The 23,821-nt window shown below is 37.6% G+C and overlaps 1 protein-coding gene across 2 annotated transcripts in view; it reads left to right on the forward strand.

Moving 5' to 3' along the window:
- The window catches only part of Lyrm4 (LYR motif containing 4), a 110,501-nt gene that overhangs the window by 26,699 nt on the left and 59,981 nt on the right, over positions 1–23,821 (forward strand). For both annotated transcript variants that reach the window (XM_070024641.1, XM_070024640.1), the window contains one exon: positions 6,796–6,916. In XM_070024641.1, coding sequence (XP_069880742.1) covers positions 6,796–6,916 — 121 coding nt within the window. The remainder of the gene's footprint in view (positions 1–6,795; positions 6,917–23,821) is intronic.

A 23,821-nucleotide genomic window follows, 5' to 3' on the forward strand; every position in this document is an offset into this window, starting at 1 on the left:
TGTTTATTATGGAAGATTGGATGGAGTCTGTTGTCCTCTGGGGGAAGAATAGTAGCTTAGTGCTGAAAAATACCTAACTATACTCAGATGCGTTTGGAACCCTGCTCTATCACTTGCTAAACATTTTATCTTGCACTAAGTTTTTGAAATCCCTCTGAGACTTAGTGTGCAAGAATCAAATCAACTAAGGTATATCAAATACTAGCACAGTACTCAGTTTAAGTATCCATACCATAAGTTGTTATTCTTTTGATCCATCAAAACTATCCTTCAAATGCCTGTGGAAAGCAGTCTTTTTCTTTGATGATTCGAAAATATGCATCTGAGGATACTGTTATCTGTATTTAACTTAATGACATCTGCTTAAAGGGCTCTCTTCGCTTTAAAGTACTTTTTTCTCTAACCTTGATGTTCAGGTTTTATGAGTAAATATATTAGCATTGTCCTCTAGTTGTTAATGAGTCTTCTCAATTTTTTATAAGCACTTCTGGGACATTTCCTTCTAAGTTTAATTATCTATATAATTTGGTTTGTTACACTTATTATTTGTAAGTTAGATACCTTTGCCTTATTCCGAAGGTTAATTTTTTCTTGCATATTTCTCAGCAACCTTTTGTCAATATTATGGATTTTTGAATTCTGCTTTTTGTAATTCACTGCTAATTTTTACTTGTTTCAACTATGTACGTGTTCCTTAACATTTTAGTCTGTTTTGATTTGGGGCACTGTCTCCATTATTTTAAAAAAAAAACAAAAACATTCCGACTGCACCCAATATACTTTTGCCAGATGTAGCCCGCTTGTGTTCATCACCCAAAGGCAAGTCATAGGCTGGCTGATTTACCCAGTTTTGTGTTGTCTCACAAAAGACAGATACTGATGAGGACCATCAGTTCTAGAAAAACAGAGGAAGGAGGAAGTAATTCAGCCTCAGAGCTAGGTCATTCTAGAGAGGTTGAGCTCTTTGAAGGCTTGAAGGAAATTTTGCTTCTGAGGGGTAGCAATTCTACAAAGAGAGACCGGTGACAAATCTAGAATTCAGAATCCCAATTTCTGTACAAAGGAAAAAAATGCATTATAAAGGAAAGAGAATGCTGAGTGCACCTGGAATCCTGGCTACGCAGGAGGATAAGATCTAGGATCATGGCTCCAAGCCAGCCCAGGCAGGAAAATCCATGAGACTCTTACCTCCAATTTGCCACCAGAAAATCAGAAATGCAGCTGTGGCTCAAAGTAATAGAACACTAACTATCCTTGAGCAAAATAGCCCAGGGACAACGCCTATGCCCTGAGTTCAAGTCCCAGGACCAAAAGAAAAACCAATAATAAACAAAGAAAATATAACAAAGAATAAGATAGAAAGAATCAAATGACAAGGGGATTGCAGCACACAGGCTGGATAAGCTCTGAAAGGCAATGATTATGGAATTCACAACTAATATTCACTCGAGAAAAAAAGGAAACACTAGAAGCTTTTTCTGCCATTACTATGGCAGCCACACAGTGGAGAAGAATGGAGCTTTGGCCTCAGGTCTGGTAGAGGATGAGATCTAATGCAAAGATGAAAAACCAAATAAACCACTCAAAGTGATTGGTATGGCTTTTCCCCAGGCCTACATGTCAAAATGCTTTGAAACAGCACATCTTATTACATATAAATTATTCTTCAAGAGATTGACCTTTAAAATAAAATTTTAAAAACATTTGATTGCTTATAAATAAAAGTGAAAGGGAGGTCTGGGCTAGAGAAATACTGGATGCTGGTGGCATATATTTGATAGTTGACACTTTGGAAACAAAATTACTAGCAGAGATTTTATTAAAGAGAAGTCCACATACCCAGAGTAACAGAAAAATATAAACCCACCAGAAGATTAATAAAACAATCAAGAGTAGAAACTGGGTAAATGTGAAACCCTCTACCTAGTAGATATCTATTCCTCAGTTAAAGGTTGCAAAGGAAGCCAGGAGCTGGTGACTCACACCTGTTATCCTAGCTACTCAGGAGGCTGAGATCTGAGGATCGCAGTTCAAAGCCAGCCCAGGCAGGAAAAGTCTGTGAGACCCTTTATCTCCCAATAAACCACCAGAAAACTAGAAGTGGCACTGTGGCTCAAAAAAAAAGACTGCAAAGGATGGGGTTAAGGTATACTTCAATGGGGATGTAGCATGTGCTAAGCGTTCACAAGGTCCAAAGTTCCATACCTAGCACAAAGAAAAAATTATTAAGATTAAAGATTGCAAATCATTTAGCTCATTATAAGACTTGATGATCTTAAAAACTTACTAAAATCGGGCTGGGAAGGTGGCTCAGTGGTAGAGCGCTTGCCTTGCATGCTCAAGGCCCTGGGTTCGATTCCTCAGCACCACATAAGCAAAAAAAAAGCCAGAAGTGGCGCTGTGGCTCAAGTGGTAGAGCACTAACCTTGAGCTGAAGAGCTGAGGGACAGTGCCCAGGCCCAGAGTTCAGGCCCCACGACCGGACCCAAAAAAAAAAAAAAAACTTATTAAAATCTTCATTCTCATGCTTCGAACTCAACCATAACCCAGGCTGGCCTTGAACTGCCACAAGTCTCAAAAGTGCTGGCAGTATAGATATGTCTACATCTATACTGTCCACTATACTGCCCACATCTACAGATGTGTGTACATCTGACTAAAAGTTGTGATAGTTCTTAATTATTTAAAATTAGTGATCTGTGTTCGAAGTAAGTGCCCTTGGATATTAAAGCTTGAGACTAAACCTGGACAGGTAAACAGAATAAAAGTATCACAGAGGCATACTACATGGTCTAATCATGGGATGACCTCAAGGATTTGTATGGGTCACTGATAATTTGGAAGCAGCAGATGCAACAACACACCAGCATGCAGTCCTTAGAAATTTCTCTGAAAAATTGAAGGCAGCACTATCCTCACGAGCAAGACACATTTCAGTCAAGGCAAGAAGGAGGTCATATCCTTCAAAGCAGTTAAAAGTAGACAAGAGTTTTCCCTAGAAAGGGTCAGGCTAGTGTGTTTGTTTGTTTTTCCCCTGGATACTTGTTTGAGGATGCTTGGAGACAAGCAAAAATAGGCATATATATTGTTTACAGGATTGTTTACAGGATGGTTAAGCAGAGAAGCTAGTCTTTGAGATGATGAAGAATGGCAGGAACAAGAGGCATTACATAAACTGGACAAATCACAGTTGGGATGGTAAAGCCAAAAATGAGCATCCAATTGCTGGAGGCTTTGATTATGGCCTGCATTTGGTCTGCAGCTGTTCTGGAGGGAGAGATAGTAAGGCAAGACTTCAGGCACTTTCATTACTACCTGCTGTGATGCTTTGCTGCTGGGAAGCTTGGGTGAGTGGAGCAATCTCAGAAAAGTTTTAGCCTTGCAAGACTGGCCAGTGAAGGATAGACAGAATAGACAGCTACATGAACCTGTGGACACTTGAGATCTTTTGGTAGAGTAAAAGGCTAAGTCTGGGGAAGGAAAAGAAGTCCTATGAGAATCTCTAGCTCAAAGAAGCACTAGGTTTCAGGAGGGTGGAGAGCAAGCATGGCCTTAACTGCTCTGTCGATGCAGGCTGCTTCTTCCTATTTGGCCCTGTTCTCCTTTTCTGAATTTGTGTTTTTGTTTTGCTCTGCCTGGAATTTCAACCATGTCCTCATTTGTGCTGAAATAAACTAACGATGACCTTCAACAAAGAGCTAGGCTAAGGTACATGTATTTAATGTGTTATGTGTGTTTCATGCCTTATTTAATCAACATCTTGCTTCTATGAAGATCTCCTTACAAGGAATTGCATACCAGCTGGCTGACCTTTTCCTTATAGTATCTGCACATTTTTCTTTGAAATATTCTTGCTCAACGATAAAGTCAAGAGGCTTAAAGTCAGAATGTGTTTGAGGATAAATAGTTTACTTCAATAGCTAGCAAAAAGGAGGCCAATGATAAAAATGGGGCAGGAGCAAGGGCAGGATCAAAGTACTTAGTTGTTAGCCCTCCCACAAAAAGGATTTACCTACCTTTGTATTCACCTTTTCAGAATTGTGTCATTTGAAGTTAATTAACATGATGAGAAATACAGTGAGCACTATACAGTAGTAGCTCTGTGGTTCGGTGACAGTGAAATGTCTTCAGCAGCAAAGAATAGAACCCTGTGAGGTAAAAGGTACAAGATCTGAAGAGGACCATTGTATCATTCATTTCAAACACTCAGAACAACTAGGACTCCTGATTGATTTCAACACGTGTAGTTCCAGGATTTCGAGCCAATCTGCTTAGGAAAGGACTTAGGAGAGCAGGGGAGACAAATAAGAATGCAGAGTGCTAGACGCTGGTGGCTCTTGCCTGTAATCCTAGCTACTCAGGAGGGTGAGATCTGAGGATGATGGTTTGAAACTAGCTCTGGCAAAAAAGTCCATGAAGCCCTCCAGAAAACTACCTAAGAGCCAGAGAAAGAAACAGAAGGACTGTGCCAAGATCCTGAAAGCAAGCCTTAGGAACACACACACACACACACACACACACACACACACACACACACACACACACACACACACACACACACACACACACACACACACACACACACACACACACACACACACACACACACACACACACACACACACACACACACACACACACACACACACACACACACACACACACACACACACACGAAAAAAATGTAGATCAAAATATTCTGAACTTGGACCTTATACTCAACTGATAATTATTGAAAATGTTATACTGTTATTTCTTAAACGTTAATAGGAATTTGAGAATTTTGTACTGTAATTTTCTTAAACGTTAATAGGAATTTGAGCTTTTCTGTTTCATGTAATACTTTTAGCTACTTGAAAATGAGCTTTACAACTTTGGTTGGGAGGTGGGGGGCAGAGGGAAGAAAGGGATGGTAGGGGGCAAACAAAGGAGGAGGCAACAATGCTCAGTAGGAAATGTATTTATTACCTTGCTCACATCTGTAACCCCTCTATACAACATTTTTACAATAAAAATGTACAAATAATAATAATAAAGATGATTCCCAAAGATCAGTTAAGCTTATAAAAACAATTTTTCTTATGGATAAAAATATACAGTTAAATTACTTTGTCTTTTCTCTGCTCCTGTCACCATGCAGGGAAAAGCTGTCTTAGAGCTTTTAGAGTGACTGGCTGAGAAGAACAAAGATACTGTGCAAGAAAGTACACCAGAAATTGCTGTGTGCTTACTGTCTATCATCTAAGATCTTGTTAGATTAGTACCTTGACAAAAAAAAGAATCTCATTCTCTTGGCAATCTTTCTCATGTCCCTATATAAGCAAATGAGTCCCATTTAAGTTATCCTGTGGTCCCTTTCCAATCATTACAGCCCCTAAGATTGATACTGAGGCACTCTCCTCTATGAATCCTCTGGCTGGTTCCAACATAGTTAAGAGCAGAGCTTCTACAAGGACAAGTTCCTAAACTTTGCCTTCTCCATTATGACTCCTAATGTTACAAGATGTAGTTTTACTCTTGCTTTTGAATACAAATAAAAGAAAATACTGACATTTGCATTTAAATGTAATTTTTTTTTACTTACAACTGTATCTGGAACATAATTTGTACTATAAGATTTCACAGTCTATACACATTTCCCAACATCCCACCTTCAACTCCTGATATTCTGTTTTTTCATTCCTTTGCTAAATGGTCTAGTAATGTTCATGGATTCTTTAGCTAGAGTTGAAAGTTAAAAGGCAGAGCAATCTGAGATCATAAAAGGAGTAAAGAAAATGATGCCTGGTATGTCCATCTTGAGCCCTGCTCCTTAGATCAGTCTCTTGTTCAATACGAAGTAGATGGTCGGTATGTGGGTATTAAGCCATGGCTGGCTGAGTGTTGGAGCATGTCTGGTGAAGAGCTGTTGATTGTTCCGTGTGGCTAAATGCTCAGATCACTCCTTTCTATAGGAAATGGAGTGACCCTAAGGATGTCACCGACAAAGGTGAGGCCATGACATGAGGGAGGAGAATACTGATTGCATTCAGGTAAATCCAGAATGATAAAAGAAAGAATAACTTTCATTGCTGAGTCTAAGTACCAAGCTTTGTGCCAAAATCCAGACTCACATAATAAAGCCTAATCCTTCCATCTTACTTGAGTGTAGTAGGCATCTTTAACAGCTAAAGAACCTGTCCCTATGTTAAGAAGCTGGCATAGGATGCAAGCCACAGCATTGCCCTTGGCTTTTTTGGTATGGGGGAAGTAAATGAATAGAGGCATGTGTGTGTACAATAGAGAAAAAGCAACTTGGCAGAATTCCACATTTTTACTTGTATCATCCTGATGTGGACCACAGCTTTACCTTTTATACAGAGAAAGCAGAACCTAAGGATGGTAAGATGGAACTGGGGTTGAAAAACTGATCAGTATTCTGGCCCATGTATATCATTTAACCTCTGCATCATTTAACCTCTGACTTCTTGATTTGTCTCTGTACAGTAAGATTCAGTTATCCATGTTAAAGGAGGAAAGCCAGACATGAATAACTCTAAAGACTTAGTAATCTAAGGAACATAGTAGTAGTTTGCCATTTGTACGTGACTTGTTGGGGGTAGATTTATTGTTCTAAATCTATTTGCTTAGTCATCCTAGAATAGTAATAGATTGATCTGTTCCATGAGCAAATTAAAACTGTATTATGTACTACGGAATACTCTACAATTAACTCTAGAGGAAAACCTTTTAAATTGACTTAAAAGCATATCCTTAGACATGCTGACACCTTTTTTTTTCTTTGAATTCATTTAGAACGTATGCTGTCAGGAGGATAAGAGATGCCTTTAGAGAAAATAAAAATGTAAAGGATCCTGTAGAAATTCAAGCTCTAGTGAATAAAGCCAAAAGAGACCTTGGACTAATCCGTCGACAGGTAAGATTCCTCAGTGAGTTTCACTGTTTTTCATTTAGAGCCTTCAACTTTGACATTTTCTCCTTGGTTGGACATCACTGCTTTTGATGTTTATGATTTACACTTCAGGATCATGAAATTCTGTCCTTTTTCCTAATGCAGACATAGCAAGGTGAACTTATATTATCAAACTCAAGGATGACATGAAAATTACCAGCTTTCTATTTTCAAGGACTGATCCTTCTGAAAAGCTGAGCTCTCATGATTTATGAAATGTGGAGGTTTTTAGTGTGAAAAACTTTAACCGTTTTTAATCTTAGTCTATAAGATATATTTTACAAGCATGTGTGGACATATGCCAGAGTATAAATATATCCTCCTTTTCCTAGTATTTTTCATCACAATTCAGGATGAACAGAAAGGGTGATGAGCCACAATTAGTGCACATGGAAGGTATATCCTAGTATGTATGATACAAAACACAGCTGCATGATGCTACATAAAGCCCCTGGAAGATGTTTTGTTTTCACTCTGTACGAGTACCACAGATGAACTTGATCTGAGCTGGAGCATATGGCAGCATGGTCTCTCAGGTGGTAGGGATTTCAATGTCAACCTATAGCATTGGTTTACTTACCCTCTAAGAAAACAGTTCTTTTCACTGTTGTTATACCATAAGCTCCATTTCCTTTTTCAACTGTTTTTCTCTCTTAATTACAACAAATTTGTTTAGGTGAGCCGGGCACCAGTGGCTCACACCTGTCATCCTAGCTACTAAGGAGGCTGAGAGCTGATGATCAAGTTCAAAGCTAGACCAGGCAGGAAAGTCAGTGAGACTCTTATCTCCAATTAACCACCAGAAAACCAGAAGTGGCTCTGTGGCTCAGGTGGTAGAGTGCTAGCCTTTAGCTGAAGAGCTGAAGGACAGCGCCCAGGCCCAGAGTTCAAGCCCCACAACTAACCAAAAAAAAAAAAAAAAAAAGAAGAAGAAGAAAGGAAGGAAGTGCAGAGGTGAAACCCATTATTATTTTCAAAGTTCTACCATATTTTATAATGGGAATTTTTGGCACTTTGGGAGATTCCTGATTGGTTGAGATTACTTCAGATCTATTCTTTCCCTGACCCACCTTCATACATGACTCAAAAAGGAATTCAAACACAAAACAATATGAAAAGCTTTAGTTTGTATTTTATATCAAGATTAAATATGGTATTATAGCCTACATAATGGAACATAGTTTTATATTTCAGATTCTGAGAATCCTTGAGTTCCATACTTTCCTCACAATAGAATAAGTCCCATTCATTTCAACAGGTTTAGGAAATGATGGTTAACCTAAGGCATGAAAAGAAATGGGAAAATCAGAAAAAAACTAATCTGTCCATTAAATGAGAGTTGCCAATTTTCCACTTGGAAAACGCTATAATGATTGCATTTTCACCAGTAGTTAAATTTTTGGGATCCCTTAGCAGTACAACTTAGAAAAGCAAGCAGCTTGAGTGTGTATTTTACATAAATTCAAATTCCATTTGTTAGTACTTTCTCTGTGCAGATATTGGCAACTATTTCCAAAACAGGCTGGTTTTTATCTTTAGTATGAAAGTGTTCAGAATAAAATGCTTTAAAAAAGGGCCTGTAAATAATCTATGCCACTATTTCTTGTGTTATGTCTTGTTATCTGTGTTACTTCTTGATTTGGAATGCTCTGTTCTTAAAATATAAAGATCAGAATTGGAGGTGTAGTTTAATGGAAACATGCTTACCTCACATACACAAAGGCTCTTGTGTCCCGTCCCCAACTCCTGGGGGTGGGAGGGGGGAGTACAGGGGAGGGAACTGGACCAATCCACAGTATATCTCTACTGAATACATACTAGAGAGTCATAATCTGTACTGAAAGCAGACTAGAGCAGCAGCATGAGGGCACCCTCCTCAGGACATATTGGCAACTGTATCTTCCTATTATGAAATATGCTAGTTGCCTACAATACTTACAAGGCCACCACTTCTACCATAACCTAATGGAATACAGCATGTCATCTCCTCCTCACAGAGGCTTGACAAAAGTCAGCATTCTCATCCCTTCAGAAAACTTACCTGACATACTTTAGCAGCTGGTTGACTTCTGCTTATTTACTGTCAGGCCAAGTCATCCCAAAGTAAAGCAACCATTCAGATAGCCAGAAGGTGAAACATGGTGTACTCCCAAGCCAGTTCAATACATGCGAGTATGAATTGGCTGTGAACCAAAGGCCTGAAGTAAGGTAGAGTCAGGTATTCTCTCACACCATAGTAGTATAGTATAGTTGCCACCTCACTTGCCTCCCTGTGTCCCTTGTTCCGTTCTCACATTATAAGATTGATCTTTTTCCAAAGAAAGAATCAACTCAAAGCATCTCTCTCCTTCTTCCCTCCAGGAGCTTCATAGCACTCTGACAACAAAATCTGATGTGTCCATGAGGTCCTCTGAGACCCTCAACTACTCACATTGCTCCCATTACCTTCTTGCCCTCTTTCATACTCTGTTTGTTCCCTTCTTAGCCTTTATCTCCTCTGCCCAAGGGATCCCTCCCTAGATTGCCTTGGATCTTATGATCTAAAACAGCTACCCTCCCATTGTTCATGACAGCACTTAGCAATGCCTAGTATAATTCTCTTCAATGCCTTCTTTTTTCCTATCATTGATAAGACAGTTAGGGCCATGACAGAACTGACCTTATGAGTAAGAGCAGGAGGGGGTTCTAGGACTCAACCTGCTTAGTTCTGCTAGTTCTCACTTTGCTGGCCACCTATATGACCTTGACCACAATATTTAACCTCTCAGTGCCTAACGGAAAAAAGCAAGTAAGGATAACAGGATTATGGTGAGAATCAAGTAAGTTACTATTTTAAAGCTCTTGAAAAGATGTTGGCATATAGTAAGCCCTACACAAGTGCTTGCTCTGATTAGTATTCACTATATGTAGGTCAGCTCTGCCTAGAGCTAATACTCAGTTAAGTATCTGTGGACTAACTGAATGAACACAGAGATCAAATACCTCACTTGAGGGGGCTTGTCAGCAAAGTTCTGTTGTCTTGATATACTTCAGAAGTCCCCTTTGAAGGATTTAACCACTCCTGAATGCTAGTACTGGTTTCTTCTTGCTTAGACTTCTTATTTCTGACTAGCTTCTTAGCAATCAATTACACTTTTTATTTTTCAGTTCTACACTCATGGTTTCCTTCCCTAGGTATTTATCAAATATTTACTCTGTGCCACATAATACGAATTGACTTTATAATGTCTTTGGACACAGAATTGGAATAGAATTGAGGTTTCATCAAAACCTTACCTTTTTCATTTGTCTCTTTTGGTCTAGGTAACATCTATTCTCATATTTAATAGACTAGAATTAGAGTTTAACAATCATATCCTAGCTCTGCTTTCACTTGTGCCTATATAGATCAACTAAGCTTAGATCAAAGGACTGACCTGTGTTTAAAAGATAATAAAGCAGTCAGTGGTACTAGAGATGTGAGTATTATTCTTGAACTTGAATAAAAGCCCTCTGGAAGGCAACACACATTTATATACAATGAGCAGAATTGGATCTTAAGTGAACCCTGTATCTTTTTGATATATGGAATTTTTCAATATGAGTGAAAAATTCCCTAGCCCCCTTTTGAAGTTTAAGAAAGCAGGGCAATGAGAAAGGTTGTTTAGTTTTATAGCCAGGCCTGGGTTTGACATTCAGTTTTTTAGTCTGTTCAATATATAGCTCCTCTGCAGCTATAAAAAGACCTCTTCACACAAGAATCCTAAAGTAATTTTCTTCCTATTTGCTTTTCCTAGGAATTTCAGTGAATGTTCAAGTCTGGGGCAGTAACATTCCCACAGTGATCCATCTCTATCAAAGGGATGTCTCTCATTTGATTAGATATTGTCCATTAAATTTGTGTGATGCCTCCAAGATTGACATGAATACAAGTTTCCATTTCCTTTCTAGAAGTCTCCTTTGCTTCTGCTACTTTTGTGTACTACAGTAGTTATGTAGCATATTCTCATATGCAGAAAAGCTTATAAGGCTGTGTTAATACCATATGTAGAAAACTTCTGCAGGAATTGCACCAGGGAATCTCCATTGTATTCCTCCATTCTTCCTAGTTACCACCATAGTTCACTGTAGAATTCATTGAAGAATTTACTATTAAATCTGCTACAGAAAGTACCTTTGTCTCATAGGCAGAGGTCTGCACAACAGCTGATCTCAGCTCAGAGCAACATTACTTCATGATCTGGGTGAGTCATTTCTTTTCCTAACTTAGCACATTCATAGAGACAATTGTATTTGATGAGGAAGCGGGTGGTGAAGTTGATGTTCCAATGATGTATGTCAGCATTGCTGTCTTATACCACTCTGTTAAGCTGTAAGATACATCATCTCTTTTCTCACAAAGGCAGTCTGTGAGACACTATTGTCCTTCTCTTGTAACTGAGAAAATTGAGGTTTTGGCATGTTTGAGTGGTTCTCCACGGACACACAATTAAGAGGAGGGCCGCCTGCATCTTTTCTCACTTGAGAGCCAGCTCTCAGAAGAGGATTCACACTGTGGGCTGCTGTACCTCACAAAAGGCAAACAAGACACTGAAGATGAGGGAAGGCAGCAAGACATGTGTTTCCTTTTCATAAGTGTTTGTTTAAACTCTTATTAGAAGGTAGCACCCTCTGTAGGCTCACAAATAGTTTGATTTCTAGAGACGAGGCGCCTTTATCCTTTCTCAAAAAAAAAAAAACTCTGCCTTGAAAAGAAAAAGAAAAACCTCTCTGAAAATGTTAAAGTTCAGCCACCTTATTTAAGAAATGTTTGCTCAGAATCTCCCCCACAGATCTGAAGGTTGCAGCTCAATTGTGCTTTTCTTGACAAGCAATCACTGGAGGACCCTTCAGTGGCAACCTTTTGATGCCTCACTGCTTAGCTTGTTCTTTCAAATAATCAGAGTTGACACCAGTGCTCATGCAGATCTTCCTGCAAGATGACAAAGGAGCAGTGTCACAGATCTTAGAGAGGGCAACAAAAGAGGCTCCTCTTGCTTATGTTAATTTGTATTTCTGGGAGTTGGCAGGGAGGTACTGACCTTTGTGCCCACTAGGTATATGAGGAAATACACTCATTTTTCTGAGCACTTACTCTCTGCAATTGAATTTTCTTTCCAAATTAATGAATATTACCTGCATGTATATCTGAAGGATAGTGTTCGTAGTGCTGTTGGAGATGCTTCTATAAATTATACATCTTTTGGTCTAAAAAACTGAGTATGTTTCTTTGTTGCCCCTGAGACATACTAGGAAGGGCAGATACAAAGAGAAAAATGTTTTTCAGCAAGATATACCTCAGTAGCTGTCTTTCCTTGGTATTTAATCAAGGGATATCCATGATATTAAATATCCATGATATTTGACATTTAATCTCTCTAAAAGCATTTATCTAATGTTATTCTCTTTGCCATGTGGTAGATTGAACCCTAGGCCTTGTATATGCTAGGCAAGTGCATCCCTAGATCTATTATGCTTAAATGTTACTTTTGTACTTGATGTGAATTTTGAATACCAGTGTCACAAATGTTATATCATTCTCCATCTGGTAATTAAGACATTCATTTCAAATATTGATCAGTTCTAAATAAAAATGAGCTTCAAAACTTCTCTAAGATGTACCTGGTGATCTTAGTTTTGACATAGAAGTAAATAAGTTGAAAGTATTTTCTTTTTTTTTTCAAATATTTTTACTTCATATTGCCCTAGAAGTACTTTTCACTTATTTTCTGTTCAGTGGAAGGAAAAGACAGCAACTCATACTAAGTTCCTAGGATTTCCCTTCACAATCTACCCTGAGTTAGTACAGTGTAGCAGTGCCAGGAAATCTCTGGCTCTTAAGTCAAACCTGTAAAAAGTAAGGAATTGGGCACATAGATTTCCAAGACTTCTCATAGTGTAAGATTAATGAATTATCTGTCCCAAATGACCTAAATTGAATAAATGAATAGAGATTAGATATAGGTTTAATTTCAACAGGTTTTGTCCTTTTTCACACATAAGTGAGTGCATTCTAGATTGATCTAAGCGCCATAGATCAGTAAGTACTCATTCCCTAACTTGTACCCAGAACCTCAGGTAAAACTGATTGCTCTTGGCTCACAGATGGTTTAAATAATACCAAGTTAAGGAGGGTGGGAAATTAGGGGAAAAAAATCAAGACATTGAGGTAGCCCATTTCCCATTTTGGGAAAGTCCAGGGAAATAAGCAATCAGCATCCAAAGAAAAACAATTTGCTAAATCAGATTCCATGTTCCTTCCCATGCCCACATCATCCTTCATCAACTTCTTGGGATAGCATATGAAGTTTATATTCCTCCATAAAGAGGAAGTTAGAAGTTTGAGTTGTAACCGGGCACCAGTGCCTCACACCTATAATCCTAGCTACTCAAGAAGCTGAGATCTGAGAATTGAGGCACAAAGCCAGCTTAGGCAAAAAGTCCATGAGACACTGATCTCCAGTAAACTACTGAGAAAAGGCCAGAAGTAACACTGTAGTTCACGTGGTAGTGTGCTAACCTTGAGAACAAAAGACTCACGGACAGCGACCAGGTTCTGAGTTCAAGCCTCAGGACCAGCAAAAAAAAAAAAAAAGAAATGAAAGATGGAGCATTATTAGACAAGGAACCAAATACTACATTCTGAGCCTGGCTCCCCTTGCCTCACAATTTATGTCTTTGGAGCCTCATGGAATACAGGTGGCTTAAACACACAGATCCTCAAATTACCCTCACCTTTGAGAGAATTCTATGTAAATTCAAACATGCCTGAGAATTATATGAAAAATCACATGGATTAATGTTTTTGCAACGATACTTTGCTTACACAAATCTATTAAAAAATTCAGATTTTCTATGAAAGTATAATCAGAGATAAAGAGCCTATAGAAACGGATTCAAATTGTGGCCATTTATTGACTACAGAAAAGAAAAAGGTTCACTTTTATTGACTTCCTACTATATACCAGTGCAGCAGACATGAGACTCTATCCTTCTCTGTAGGACCTCATTCTACAGGTGAAAAAACTGAAGTGTGGGGAAGTTCAGAACCAGCTCAGATAGATGAAGTTTGAGGTACATCACTATGCCATGTTGCCTCGTGGTAGAATCTTATTTTTTGAGTGTTTTTTTTTAATCTTGTAGGGTTTTTTTTAATTTGTTTTGTTTTGTTTTTGGTGCTAGAGATGAAACCCCAGGTCTTGCATAGACTGGGCAAGCATTGTATTACTGAGTTACCCCCCCCATACTCTTTTTTTTTTTTTGGTCCCGTTGTGGGGCCTGAACTCTGGGCCTGGGCGCTGTCCCTCAGCTCTTCAGCTCAAGGCTAGCGCTCTACCACTTGAGCCACAGCACCACTTCCTGCTTTTTTCTTCTTGCTTATGTGGTGCTAAGGAGTCGAATCCAGGGCCTCATGCATGCAAGGCAAGCACTCTACCACTGAGCCACCTTCCCAGCCTCCCCCCCATACTCTTATGTTGTATTTTTTTGTTTGTTTTCCATTCCTGGGGCTTGAACTCAGGACCCAGGCATTGTCCTTGAGCTTCTTTTGCTCAAAGCTAGCACTCTACCAATGGAGCCATAGCGCCACTTCTGGCTTTTTACTGTTTATGTGGTACTGAAGAATCAAACATAGGGCTTCATGCATGCTAGGCAAGCACTCTACCACTAAGCTACATTCCTACCCCTATTTCATTTTAATAGAATTAATTTTATAAAACTTAGAATTAAATAGACTTTATAACTTTAGCCAATCCTTTCCACTGCAAGCCAGGAACTTACTCAAAATCAGTGGGTCTCTGAAGAAGGTACTAACTCCTGACTGCATCTTCCCTGTGACCCTCAGACAAAACACTGCTAGTAGGATCAGAAAGATAAGTTTTTCCTCCTACAGCAGCAAACACAATAATTAGATCAGCCAGAATACCAGTCATTGAGCTGAACAAAAAGCTACAAAGATTATTTCTTACTGGTGAAATAATTCACTCAAAGAAAAGAAGAGAGCATGAGCAAGTCAACTCACAGTTGATGTTAATGGCTTCAGCATATTTTTAGGCCAACATCAGGGATCTAAAGTTTTTGTGTACACAAGAAAAAGCATGCCAGAAAGAGCTCCCACAAACTTGCACTCCCACAACTCTATATTAAAGTACACAGGACTAGCTTTTACCTGATTGCTTATTCCTCTTCCTTACTGGTAAACTAAAGGAAAACTAGCCTATTCCATATCAACTACATTTTTTCAGATCCTTTAGGTCCTATACAAGTCAAGTTTTTCATTACTTGAACACATTGTAACATTTGGAAAAAAAGAACCATAACTAGCTTGCTTCTAAACAATCATAATACATTTTTCCCAAGAAAAGAAAGAAAAATCAGTCTTAACTTTAAAATATTTGGTTGTAGCATACCTGACATTAAATTCAACTTTATAGTTTGTACTGTCTCAGTGGAAGGACCAAAGACTTTCGGGCCTTTAATATTATCTTCAAAGATGAGACTTTTCACCTTAAACCAGCAATTCTCAGCCGTGACTGCCTTAGGACCACCTGGGTACTTTTGCAAATCCCAGTGACCTTCCTACTCCATATCGATTGAATGTGAATCTCTAAGAAAGACTCAGGCATCAGGATGTCTGAAGCTCTCCAGGAGATTACAGAGTGCAGCTACTATGAGACCAGTAACTTAAACTAAGCTGAGAAGGAACCCTGAGTAAATCCATTAGGACTATGACCCCTACACTAAGAGCCTACTTTCTAATGGGCAGGTTGTCTTTGATGTCTTAATGACCATCTGCAATCTGTAGGATGGGCAGAACTAAACCTTTGTTCCACTGATTATTTTGTTAGCTTTTACAGAGATACAGACTTCTATTTTAATAAATTAAGTAAATTCATTTCAACTGAAAATTTTATGTTCTTTCACCCAGTAGGAAACTACTGATAACAATCTTGAGTTCAGGGTGATACTGCCAGACAATCTGTCTTTCTTTTTTCCTTCTGTCTTTCCTTTCTTTCTTTCTTCTTTCTTTTGCTTTCTTTCCTTCTTTCTTTCAATTTTTAGCGTCAATTAGTTATGGAAGGGGGCTTCATTTTAACATGTCCATGAGTCCTGGTCAGTGTTACATCCTCTGTCATTCCCTCCACTACTCTCCTTTCTAAACCCATCTCAACAAGCTTTTTTGCTCTGTATTCATTCGTGTACATTAAGTATTTTTAGCATATTTGCCCTTTTACACTCTCCCCAATTACCTGTTCTTCTTCCACTCACAGTACCTTCTCCCCAGAAAGGACATAATTCAACTCCATAACATCCGTTTTTATTGAAGTGCATATTGTTTCACCATGGTATTTCATACATGCATATATTGTACTTTAATCAGGCTGGTCATACATATGTATGTATACTTTTTTAAGTCTACAATACTTATATGATAGGAAACATGAGCTTAATCCTTCAAAACCTGTCTTCACTTAATATGATGGTTTCCAGATTCATTTCCCTGTAAATAACATAATTTTATTCTTCCATTTCATTTTACTCCCTTGTGAATATATACCATTCATCATCTGGGCAATTTTAAATGCTTAACAGTAGTATTACTATTTTTAGTTTTTTGGGTCTTTTTTTTTTAAGGAATCTCCTTAATGACTGCCATAGTTCTGTAGTAGTTGCACTAATGTATGCTTTCTCCAAGATTGTATAATGTTTCCTTTTTCCTCACATCTTCAACATTTTTTGTTGCTTATTTTCTTGATGATAGCCATTCTGATTAGAGTGATATGGAATCTCAGTGCTGTTTTGATTCACATTTTTTGTATTAAGATATTGAGCATTTCTACAAGTATTCTTTGGCCATCTTTACTCCTCTTTCAAGAAGTGTGCTTTTAGTTCATTTGCCCGCTTATTAACTGAGTTAATGATTCTTTGGGAGTGTCACTTTTTTTTTAACTTCCTCTGGTTTTACTACCTTGTTGATGTATTGATTCCTTATCCCAGTCTGTATTCTATTTAGCCTACTGACTTCTTCATTTGTTGTATAGAAGCTTTTTAACTTAGTGCTGCTTAGTTTGTTTGTACTCATTTATATTTGCTGAGCTACTTGAGTTCTTTTCAGGAAGTACTGTCTATACCAGTAATTCTAGTACTTTTGCTACTCTATCCTCTAGTAATTTCAGTTTCAGGACTTAAAGATTCCTGATTAACTTTGAATTTATCTGTATCTGAGTGTTCAGTTTTCCATCACTGTTTGGAGAAACTGTCTTCTTTCCAAAATATATCTTAGGCTCTCATCAAAATCGTATGGCTAGGATACATGGATTCATTTCTGGGTCTTCTAATCTGTTCCACCAGTCTTGGAGTCTTTTTTTGTGTCGTGGGGTTTTAACCCTGGACCTAGGCACTATCCCTTCATTCTTCAGCTCAAGGTGAGCATCTACCACTTGAGCCACTATGCCATTTATGGTTTTTCTGGTGGTTAATGGGAGATAAGAATCTCACAGCCTTTCCTACTTGGGCTGACTTTGAACCATGATCCTCATATCACAGCCTCCTGAGTAGCTAGAATTACAGGTATGAGCCACCAGCACCAGGTTTGGAGTCTGTATTTATGCTAGTACAAAGCTACTTTTGTTATTGTCACGCCGTGGTATAATTTGAGGCCTCGTATTGTGATACTTCCAGTATTACTTTTTGTAATTGTTGTTCAAAATTTCTTCGGCTGTTTAGGACTTTGTGTGCTATTTTGTGAATTTTAGAATTCTTCTATTTCTGTGAATAACTTACTGGGATCATTGAATTCATAGATTAGTCAGTATGACTTTTTATGATACTATTTCTGACCATCAGTGAGTATAGGAAGTCTTTCCATCTTCTGGTGTCTTCTTCAGTTTCTTTCTACAGGGTTTCATAGGTTTCATTGTTGAGACTTTTCACTTCCTTGGCCTATGTTTATTCCTAAGTATTTTTTTAGCTATTAAAAATGGAATTGTTCTTACAATTTTGTTCTCATCCAGTTCATTGTTAGGTGTACAGAAAAGGTACTGGTGTCTGTGTGTCTGTGTGTCTGTGTGGGTCTGTGTGTTAATTTTGTATCCTGCTATATTGCTGACAGTTTGTCAAGATCTAGGAACATGTGGTAGAATTGTATCATGTACAAATATGGAAAATTTATTTTTTCCATTCGTATTTGGATCCCTTCTATTTCTCCCTTGCCTTAGTACTCTGGCTAGGAATTCTAGTACAATAGTGAAAGAGTGGAAAGAGTAGATTCTTGTCTCCTTCCTAATTTAAGAGAAAATGGATTCATTTTTTTCCTTATTAATATAATATTGGCTATTGGTTTGTCAAATATAACTTTTAGTATGATCAGATACATTCATTCTATTCCAATTTTCATCAAATTTTTTGTCATAAAAGGATGTTGAACTGTCAGAGGCCTTCTGCAGCAGAAGACCTTGTCTATTCCTGATCTTGTTTACCTATTGTATTACATTTATTGATTTGCCTACACTGAATCAAACTTTACATATGTGGCATGAAACCAGTTTCATCATGATTAGTTCCTAGGCTTTTGTTTGTTGGGACATTATTTATTACTGCTTCAATCTCATTGCTTACAATAGATCTATTGAAGTGGTTATTATCTTGGTTTAATTTTGGTAGATTGAGTTTATATAGAAATACATCTATTTCTTCTAGATTTTCCATTTTGAGTATATATTTTCATTACATTTCTTCGTGATATTCTGGTTTTTACTTTTTATTTATTGTCATGCCCCCATTTTCATCCCTAATTTTATTTGTGTCATTTCCGTTCTCCTTGTGATCAGATTGGCTAAGCATTTGTCAACTTACCTAGCTTTTTGAAGAACTAGCTTTTGTTTCATTGATCCTTGTATAGTTTATTTGTTTTTAGAAACCTATATCATTAGTTTCTGTTTTAATCTTTATTATTTCCATCTGCTAGTGCAGGGTTTGGCTAGTTCTTACTTGTCTTATACATCATTAGGGTATTTGATATGTCTGGTTGTTGGATTTTTGTAGGTTTTTTTTTAAAGTGGGCACTCATAGCTATAAGGCTTTCTTTTTGTGACTATCTTTGCTGTATCCCAAAGATTTTCATTGGTTATATTTTCATTTTCATTGGATTCTGTGAACTTCTGGATTCCTTGTCTTAATTTCTTCAATAAAAAGCATATGGAACACTTCACAATTTCACAGGGGCCATGTTATTCCTCCCTGTATTGTTATGATTTTAGTATATATGCTGCCAAAATAAGCACCAGACAGTATTTTTAACAGCAAGCAAAATAACAAGATGTAGTGTCAAAAAGGATATCAAAGATGTGTCCTCAAGAATGGAGTCTTTATCTCATGGAGAAGTTATTTAATATTCTATGGGGAATATTTTTACTAGTACTACTGTGTATGCTATGATATAAATTATAGGTTTTCTATCCTGTACTCTGGGAACAATTTTGTCACATAAACCATAACAACAAGAATATCCAGTGCCCTGTGTCTTCATAGGAAGTATTTTCTAAATGTAGGTGAAATTAAGGTAGCCATACATTTTCTCTCCTTGCAGAGGAATATGTAGGAAGAAAAGAAGATGGATTACTAGCCATATACCAGGAAAGTAAAATTTTTTCAAGATTATTATGAGTATGTTCTATATTGTGGTCTGTTCTGAAACTATCCACAGCTGTTAGCTATGCACATTATTCTCAGAATCAAGTCTAAGATTACCTTGAGAACAGTGAGGAATCTTGGGAACAGTGCCTTTGGGGAGCCAAACCTGGGACAAGCACAAATGCACTGAGCCAAATATTCGAACACCCGAAGGAACTATATGTTCAGGGCTTAAGTTAGAATGGATTGGCCAAACCAGTGTTTGGCAAGCTTTTTCTAAGGAAACTGCCTAGAAATTTCATGCTCTGATTTTTCTTAACTTTAAGACTACTGAATATCTAGTTCACTGATGAAAATCTCTATAATAATTTCAGTCTGGTAATGAAAAAAACACTGCTATGTTAATTTCACAGGAGTATGTTTTTCACAACTTATTTGAATACTTTTAACAGTTTTTATTGAAATATAATTCACATTCAGTTGATAACCTCGGTTGGTAAACATCTGACTTGTTTCTACTTCTTTGCTTTTACAAATGCTGTTGTTGTGTACATTTATGTACAAGTTTCTGTATAGTTTTCTGGAAACAGTTTTATTTCTCTTGGGTATATACCTCGAAATAGAATTATCAGGTCATGTAAAACTCTGTGTTTTTACTTTTTGAGAGACTGCCAGTCTGTTTCCCAAAATGACTCCACCAACACTGTATTATTTGCAGCAGCATATAAGGCTTCTAATATAACTCTGATGTCTTGTACCATATCTCCTTTCTGAAATTTCAGTTTCAGTTTTTTTCACTCAAAATGTTGGCCTGTATGCCTAAGAGATATTCACACTTGAAATCCATCTTGACCAAAGCTGAATTATTATATATCTCTCTTTCTCCTTCCTCCCTTCACCCCTTCCCCCTCCCCCCCCCCCCCCAGGGTCTCGCACTTGCTGGGGTAAGTTCTCTGCCACTTGAGCTATGTCCGTGGCCCTTTTGTTTTTATTTAGAAATGGGATCTTGCTTACCACTTCAGATGTCTTTAAACTTTCGATCCTCCTGCTTTTGCCTTCCTAGTAGCTGGGGTTGTAGATATGTACCACCATACCTGGCTTTAATTCCCTTTTTGAACAAATTCTATTTTCTCAATAACTTAGACCTGTACCCTTTCCCCTACACATAGATAATGAACTTTGATGATGTTATTTATGTGAAAATAAATGTAACACTGTTTAGGTTTTCCAAAACACAGAGCACCTACAAATATTAAAATATATCCTAGTAAGTTATTTGAAAACCCTTTTTCTTTATGTTCTGGAATGGTAGATGGTCATCACTTAATCAGAAAGCACTAGCCCCAGCCCTTGGCCTACCCGTTAACTAAGTCAATGTATCATGTTCTTTGATCCCTCTTAAATACTTTCCTTGCCTACCTTTCTATGAATCTCCAATGAGCTGTGTTTTTCTATAGCCTATTAGTGCTGTTAGAAATTCCTGTTAAACACTTGCTTATCTGTTTAAATAATCTCATATCTAATGTGAAAGCACCCTTTGTTTCCTGGCAGCCTAATTTCTTCTCTGTTTGTAGTAGCTCAATGTGTATTGATGGGCATTACTATCTAACTGCTTGTGTCAGAACACATTGGAGCACTCATCAGTTTTGTGCTTTTTTTTAATTGACATCAATAATATGTTTACATTTATCAATACCTCCTAATTGCCAAGTTATAACAGTGAAACTTGTATAATAAATCATGGCCACAGATAATTTCAGACATTAGGACCTAAGATTCCTGCCAGTTTTGTTGATATATTGTAAATTGGTTTTATGAGATTTTTTTTCTTCTTAGAATAGAGGAACTGCACAAGAGACATAGAGCTGAGTCAGTTGTCATCATATAAAATTTAAGTTAAAGAGCCAAATTATTCCAATGGAAATAGAAGAAAGCTATTTTCAAAGCCATGACAATATATCCCCATAAAGTTCAGTGTCACCATCCAGATTAGTAAAAATACATCTTCCCTGAGAGTGATTTGCTGGGCCAGGCTTCTCTTGAGGAGAGAATCCAGAGACAAAAGAACAGTGTTCCCTAGAAAGAAGGGAATGTTGCCTATCACTTTCACAGGAATATCTGGGAGGAGGCTTGTAAGTAACTTGCCTACAGTCAAACAGTGACTTCATTGGACTAGAGCTCAGACACAATGTTATCTGAGTCCATCGTGGTTAGACTTTTGATTTTATTTAACACTGCTTAACCAGGAGAAGGACATTCTGAATCATCTCTTGACTTGAGGCATTCAGCCTGATTTTATTTGGTTTTGTTTGGTGTTGTTTTTTGTGGATTTTTTTTAATCTATGATCTGTTCAAAGATCAAGCATTGTATTCTGTAATCTTTTATTTTGTATTCTGTAATCTTTAATGTAGAATTCTCCTGAAGATTTTGTTGTCTTTCATGACATTAACCTATTTAGTCCACAATGTTCCCCACTCTGAATTTGTCATATCGTTCTCGGATGTGTTCTTTCAGTAACACCTGGCTGGAAACAGCCTAGGTAGTTTGCATTCTTCCCATTGCATAATTAGGTCCACAATGTCATTTGTACCATTATAGGTTCATAGTAAAATTGGTCAATTGTTAGAATTGACCAGATAGTCCCACTGCAAACATCGTATTTCTCATTACAATTAATAATCTATAATTAATAAATAATCCCTTTGCCAGTAGTTTTCAGATCCATTAAAATGAACTGTCTGAATCATTTCTTACATTAGTGTCACAAAAAAAGTTGTTTTCTCATATCAACTAGTTGACTTCTGCAAAACACAGTGAAGCCCACTTTTAATGAAAATAAAGCTTTCTCAGACTTCCTTGAATCAGATCATTCTATAGCTCCAGGCACTGGATTTAATTCTAATAAACAGACTTCTCTGTGATTTGTTGATAAATATTTAAAATCAACATTTGTCATATTTTCATTTTGTGAGGATAGAGAAAGAATATTTTATGTTTGCAATTTGTTCCTTCAGTGTCTCTTGTAATCCTGTGAGCAGTTCACCTCTTATAATCAGTTTTACCTTGCTATAACCAAAGCTCAAATAACTGTAAGGTTATGCAGTTTTCAAAATCACACTTTGATTTCCAGGTATCAGTGTCTCACGTCAGTAATCCTAGCTACTCAGGAGGCTGAGATCTAAGGACTGCAGTTCAAAGCCAACACAAGCAATAAAGTCCATGAGACTCTTTAACTCCAATAAACTACTCTGAAAAAGCCAGAAGTGGTGCTGTGGCTCAAGTGGTAGAGCACTAGCCTTGAGCACAGACTGGCTCAAGGACAGAGCCCAGGCTCTGAGTTTCAAGCCCCAGGACTGGCAAGAAAAGGGAAAGGAACGGGAGGGGAGGGGACCACAGGGGAAGGGAAGGAGGCAGAGATCACACTTTGGAGTAAATTTTCCTTATCAGAGTTACAGTAAATCAATTATTCTTATTTAACTTCTGTATAATTTTGAAAACTGATTATTGAATCTTCCATTGGACAGTTCAAAACATTGACAAGTCCCTGCCATTTAAGGAAACCAGAGTAATTGTTGGGATTCTAACCTAGAAATACAGTGAGAACTGGAATGTCTGAAACACATGTTGACCATTTTTATCAACTGGTGATGGAACATTGTTAGTGGATTCTCAGGACCTCAATGGAGCCATCCTTCCATTCCTCTATTAAGCATGGCCATTTTAACTTATAGTCTCCTGTTCCTCCAATTGCTCATTTCAGAAAAACTGAGATACGACACAAATACTTCTATTTTTGTACTTTTTTGTTGTAAAAATGCTATACAGAGAGGTTACAGTTACCTGAGCACGGTAATGAGTACATTTCCTGTTGAGCATTGTTGCCTCCTCCTTTGTTTTCCCCCTACCATCCCTTCCCTCCCACTTAAACAACTACCCTCCTACACACACAAATATGTCTTAACTGACTGTGTCCCAGGAAAGAGTTTATTATCTAAAATACCTTTAAGGATGTTAGTGGAAGACAAAACTGTTTAAATGGTTTCTGGATTCAAATGTTTTGAGTCACATGAAAATCATGTTATATACTGCATGTATATTAGAGAATTAATTTTAATTAAGTCCCATTTAATTAAATTTTCAATGTCAAAGCCTACTGGAGCAATAATATCCAATTGGTTCCTCATTAAGAAAGTTGAAAACAGGTACAATACTACTTCTGA

Source organism: Dipodomys merriami, unplaced genomic scaffold, assembly GCF_024711535.1.
Source record: "Dipodomys merriami isolate MVZ:Mamm:240054 unplaced genomic scaffold, mDipMer1.0.p SCAF_16, whole genome shotgun sequence".
Taxonomy (NCBI): domain Eukaryota; kingdom Metazoa; phylum Chordata; class Mammalia; order Rodentia; family Heteromyidae; genus Dipodomys; species Dipodomys merriami.